This window comes from Miscanthus floridulus, chromosome 14 (assembly GCF_019320115.1).
Source record: "Miscanthus floridulus cultivar M001 chromosome 14, ASM1932011v1, whole genome shotgun sequence".
NCBI lineage: Eukaryota > Viridiplantae > Streptophyta > Magnoliopsida > Poales > Poaceae > Miscanthus > Miscanthus floridulus.
In genome coordinates, this window is record NC_089593.1 from 16,401,093 (window position 1) to 16,406,883 (window position 5,791).

A 5,791-nucleotide genomic window follows, 5' to 3' on the forward strand; every position below is an offset into this window, starting at 1 on the left:
CCTTGCCACGGACAGTGGCAACTCTGCTTCGTCAACTGTATTCACAATCCTGAGCTAACCATGCATTAAGCCCAACGAGAGAATTCCTCATGTGCCCTGAATGTTATCAAAATACTTTGCAGACCACTAGAAAAGTTTCTGCGACATATATACCATCACTATAATTTTTCAGTTCTTTCTAAGCCACCAGCATTATTCAAAGTCCATGAAGTATCTGTTAAGGGTAAAAGGATCATTGTCCCTTCATTCACGATCATGTCAAAGAAGTTTTTCAGTTCGGTATTTGCCACTACGCCAAAAGATATGGCATTACTAATCAGCAACGCACCTCAAACAGGTGGGTCCTACGTGGAAGAAAATTTTTATTCCGTACCTTTTCTTCCTACTCTACGTGGGGCCTGCCTATACTAAACCGATCGACGGATGATGGTGGAGAGAGGCAATGGTGCTGACGGCAGTGGCATAAAGAGAACTATAAAACTGAAGGGACGATACAAATGTCACACAAAGAATTTCTAGTAACCTGTAGAGTATTTTTGTACATTCTAAGTCAATAGTGGTGCTTGCAGTCCTTCCTCATTACACTCGTCTGAACTTGGAACTTCTGTGCATTGGTCCCTGCCTTTTGGATTCAGCATCCAAGCAAAGCATAAAGATGTTGCCTGAAAAAAATTGTAGCATCACAATACATCTCTTAGTTCACATTCTATTTCTAAATGTATCCTTCATTGCTACATGTCTACCATATCAAGATAACGAAAGAGACTAACCAAGACAAAACTAGCCACTAGGAAACTGAAACCTTTGTAATTGAAAGGGGCTTCCTCTGAAATGAAGTAAGCTGAAACAGAGGTGCAGGATAGAATGACATCAAAATAAGAGGAATCAGTGTACAGGGTCAGGGTCCACGTGCATTATAGGAAATTGCCTAATTGGTACAAGATAAAGGGTTGCTCACAGGTTAGTGGGTTCATAAACAGAGGTGCCAGCAATATAGCTACAGATTGTACAGTCGCAATGAAACTTTGTGCCTTCCCCTATGGAAGTAAATAAATAAATTGATGACACATAAGATTAGACAAAGGTTTTAGGATTGATTTGCAGATAGAACCAAGACCGGTGGTGTCTGTATGTGTATACCTGGTCAGTTGAGATTACTTCCCTCGAAACGATTGCATGGATCTGTATATGTCTCAGCATGATAGTAAGAGCATAATTAATCACATATCACATAGAGTTTGTTTATGAGGAAAAAACAGTTAGTGGCTAACTGCCTCCCTTATATAATAATTATGAACTGTGAAATTTGATGTTACAGTTATTAGAGGATAGATATATAGGATTGACTTACAGCTGGTCTGGCCATCACAAAGATGACACCCAATAAAGAGCTAAAGTAAGGAACCTGCAATATAGGTACAAGGAAAATGCAGGAGACTGTCATAGTTGTACCTACTAAACCCTGATTTGTGTGCATAGTTTTGCTTAGAATTGCACTTGCTTGAAGCAAGTATGTGCTTAAATACATACCCACCAAGCCCATGCAACACCATAAAGCAAAGCCTGAAAAAATAGATTCCTTACATCAATATACCAAAATTTGTAATTTTTTTTGCTGAGATAGTGAAAATATATATAAATGTCTCGGTGCAATAACTCACATAGGCAATGGATGCCAAGATCGAGACGCATATGATTCCTTTTTCACCAATAATGTGGTTCATTAGGGGAAGGACCAAAATCTATAATTTCAGTAACATTGTCACAAAACATAATAATAATCAACCTAACACAAACACTGAAAAATATATGGATCTTAATTAAAATGGTTCAGGACTTTTAATGTAGCACCTGAGAAAAGATGGAACCAATGTCTACCACCATCAAAATTTCTGAAAATTGATTCTTGTCAAAGCCAAATACAGACTTCAAGTAATACTGCCAAAAGTGAGGTGATATAAATGATAAACAATCTTTAGATTTGTCTATAATTCAAGCCACACAATTTCAAACATCATATCATATAGTACAAGTTATAGAAGTTGTTACCAATCGGACATCAATAATGCCACTCATGCCCAATTTATTGAAGAAGTCAACATATACTATTTGCCTAAGTGATTCACTACAAAGAAAACAACACAAGAAAATTCATGAAGAATTATATTAGCTATTGTAGCTAACTTCAAAACTTGCTAGTCAGGGGGCATCAAAGTTTCCATACATGGGAAGTAGGATTCTATTAACTCTCTTTAATTAATGAGGCAATTATACTATTTATTCCTTTAGTCCCTTCAACAATGAAGGAAAATGTTTCAGTTAAATCCTGACAAGAAACCTTCATGATATATCTTTGTACTCATATTAAATTTATGCATGCTTAATTTATTGGGAAAGACTGCGTAAGCAAAATACCCTTGCAAGTTTTAACTAGTGACATTATGATAATCCTATTTATGCTGTCGGAAATGCAAATGCGAATGTGTCATTCCGATTTCTTCACAACCAATAGGAAGGATAATTAAATGCTTTAGAGTTTACATGAATTCTCAAAAATCTCTTAGTCGATTCACTTCTATATACAGAAGATTACCTATTTTTAAATAGAGTAATGTTCGCTTTGATAGATTCCCAACGCTGTTGTGCACCCCTGGTAACCAAAGATGACAATGATGAATGACGATAAGATGAAGATGCTAGAGCTCTTGGATGTGTCTCCACAAGATATATTTTCATATAGAGAACCGAACAGATCAACAAAACAACGGACACCTGTGAAACCGTGTTTACAACTTATATATTACTAAATAATCAACAATGCTGATGCAATCACACATATTATTTCAACTAATAATGATACCTGAAAAATCCAATTCTTGGGTAGAAACCTTGAGAAAACATCTCCCAAAGCACTCGAGGCAGAAATAATTCCTGTTATGAAGCCAATTGCAGTTGCTCTCTTTGACGGCTCAACCACATCCGCCTATGATATCAGTGTTGTGTTCTAATGTTGGTAAATGATAGCTCTGAGGATCTTATTTATGACTTCGATTAATAAAACTAAATAAATAAATAACATTAAAATAAACTATTGAACCATAGGGTAATTCAAGTATTGCCTCGTCACCCACACTAGGTACAACAATGAGCATTCAAAAAAATTTGTTGGTGTTGTTGGCCTGTTGTAGAAAATCATGTACATGCATGTAGCAAATACATGAGTGAACCGAGCGATAGCATGGTTGGTAAAGCCTCCAATTGAGAGGTCTGGTTAACATGGGCTTGAAGCCAGGTGCTTGCATGTCATTTAATAATCCTCTTCTCGCTCTTCACCTTTCTACTTAGTTTTGTGGGACATATTGAGTTGATTCACCACCACCTCATTCTTCATAAGTTAACAATTAGAACCATTTTGCCAAATTTAGTTCGTTGGACTCATGGTGCACCACCACCTTATCTAGAATGGTGTGACTCCTCACCAAACAGCTCCTAAGTAAATATCTTAAGGGTTCGATATAATACTCTCTTAGATCTAGGTAGGGGCGTCTGTCGCCATAACCAAATGGCTTTTAATACTAGTTTAACCAGTGACACACACCACATTTTGCTACAAAGATGAGAAAAAATGATGTAATTCTAACCGTGTATGCAACTGAAATGATGAACAATGTTCCTTGGCCAATCAAGAATGAAAGGGTGCGCAGAATAAGGTAGACATACACAACAGTCCTTGAATTATTACATGCAAGCACAGCTGCATGCATAAACAAAAAAATTAGTATTTAGTGCAAATGGTGCAATAAGTATGCATAGACAAAAAACAGTACCATGCATGCTTAGAGTGAATGGTATGGCCTACACACTGAAGGAGAGACACATAAAGAGCAAAAAACAAGACAGTGCAAATTACCAAAAGGTATTATGGAGGTGGAGGCAGTTAAGAGGAGAAGAGGCTTCCGACCATATTCGTCAGCTAGCTGGCCCATTAGAGGGAATCCTATTATCTTAAAAATCGCCCCTACCTGTACTCATCAAACAAACAATAAACAGCATGTGTTACTTCTCTCACACAAAAAAAATTATTATCCTTAAATAAAAAGATCGACTGATATAATAGACATTTTTATCCTTATTTTCTAGAAATTATACATGAGATTTGTTATTCACATAAAGGGAAAAAATAGGCATTCCTTTCATCCCAGAGTATAATGGATTTTCTAGAGGTGGACCGGCTCGAAACTATTTGGAGAGGCGGATAGAGCCACCCGTACCAAAAAAAAAAGAGTCACCACTAAAAAAATGTTTCTATAATAGTGTTCAAAACTCATGGTTCACGTGTCACACATAGTTGCAAGTACCATTCATGTGAGATGAAAATTGGGAGGAGCTGTTACATAGTTGTTGAAGGTTGCGTAGTGTGTGGTTTTTAGACTTAAGGAGACTATTATGTGTTAGTTGGGGTTGGAAAACCATACTTTTACCCTGAACTTTTTACTTTATTTCCAATATAATAATGCCGTAATAGAAACATAATCCTGAAACACCGATGGTAGAGTTTCACCAAATCACTCATAGCATGTACTGTAAACAAAATTGCACTATTTATGTTGTGTCGTTTCACTAACCTGGATTCCGGCCGGTACCGCGGTACACGTTATATTACACAGTAGGTAGGATGTGTAAGGTGCAATCGGATCATTTGTTTTTTTTAGGCTCGATGAGGGATTCCAGCGCGGATGGCACCATGGCACCGTCGACTTGTGGGCCACCTAGTATAGCACCAACTAGCGGAGCATCACAGTGGTCCTGTGCGAGTGGGAGCATGGTAGGTGACTCTTGAAAAGATCCTCCTCACTCCCCTGCGTGGCTGCGTCGTCTCAGGCTCTATCTCCTCCGCCTTGTGTGAGCGAGGGAGAGGAAAGAGAAGACTATAGAAGAAGATGAGACAAAATATCTCTTTCTCACTCACTCATCTCATCTACGGCTTGCAACTGCAGGCTGAAGGCTGCTGGCGACCATCACACGGCCACGGGCCACGACCGGAGTGCAAAGAAGAAACGCAGAAAGCTGGATAGGTCATAGATAGATACCGAGGACTGAAGGCCGGTTAGGTAGATGGCCTCCGGGCACGACCCGCTGCCGGCGGGGCAGAGCGCGGCGGTGATCTTGTCGACGAGCGCCGGCACGGCCATCTCCTCCGCCGCTTCGTACAGCACCATCCCCACCAAGAGGTGCAGCAGCGGCCTCATCACAACGCTCACCCCTTCTCCGAGAATTCCCATATCTTCTTCGTCTGTGCTCCTCCTTTGGCTCCTCTGCTCTGCTCTGAACTCTGAAGTAGTCTACCGTTTCCGCGATTTGCTAACTGCAAAACTTTTGGCTGGAGGCTATCTCCAACCACAACACCTAAAATAAACACTCTAAAATATAAGATCTATTCGTGCTTTGGGTAGCGCTATAGGCAAAATGTTCAATACATATTCGACATCTTCTCCAACAATAAGATCTAAAAGAGAATCATTTCTGCAAATGAGTTTCTAGGAGAGAGAATGCCTATATTTAGGTTGTATCTCTCAGACAACCTAAAATAGGTCTCACGTATAGGTAATATGTTGAAAGCTAATTTTGAGTCTCTTGCTAACTATTTTATGTTTAGATGTTCGTATGGTTCTGGTTGGAGATCGTCTTATATCAACACAAGCGAGTGGCGCAGGGAGCAGGTGTAGGGCCTGTGAAAATGATGGGCTACGGGTAATGCGCCCTCAGCCTGACCCGCATGAATGATTAGTTC

The 5,791-nt window shown here is 39.4% G+C and overlaps 1 protein-coding gene across 1 annotated transcript; it reads right to left on the reverse strand.

The window, feature by feature from the left end:
- Positions 1–345: 345 nt before the first annotated feature.
- LOC136506038 (uncharacterized) lies at positions 346–5,371 on the reverse strand. The gene is made up of 14 exons (XM_066501164.1): positions 5,091–5,371; positions 3,911–4,022; positions 3,642–3,754; positions 2,861–2,983; positions 2,594–2,772; positions 2,050–2,125; positions 1,852–1,938; positions 1,662–1,742; positions 1,531–1,563; positions 1,352–1,405; positions 1,141–1,182; positions 959–1,037; positions 771–841; positions 346–662 (listed from the first exon to the last, which is right to left on the reverse strand). Exons 1-14 carry the CDS (start codon positions 5,280–5,282, stop codon positions 546–548), a joined length of 1,359 nt encoding a protein of 452 aa, XP_066357261.1. The 5' UTR covers positions 5,283–5,371; the 3' UTR covers positions 346–545.
- Positions 5,372–5,791: the final 420 nt, after the last annotated feature.

Excerpts from the sequence above, each read along its gene's own strand:
- LOC136506038 (XM_066501164.1), bottom strand. The coding sequence starts at position 5,282 with ATGGGAATTCTCGGAGAAGGGGTGAGCGTTGTGATGAGGCCGCTGCTG. Across the intron at positions 1,939-2,049 it reads GCATTATTGATGTCCGATTG|TATTACTTGAAGTCTGTATT; the intron begins GTAACAACTTCT and ends CACTTTTGGCAG. Across the intron at positions 1,406-1,530 it reads GTGTTGCATGGGCTTGGTGG|GTTCCTTACTTTAGCTCTTT; the intron begins GTATGTATTTAA and ends CCTATATTGCAG.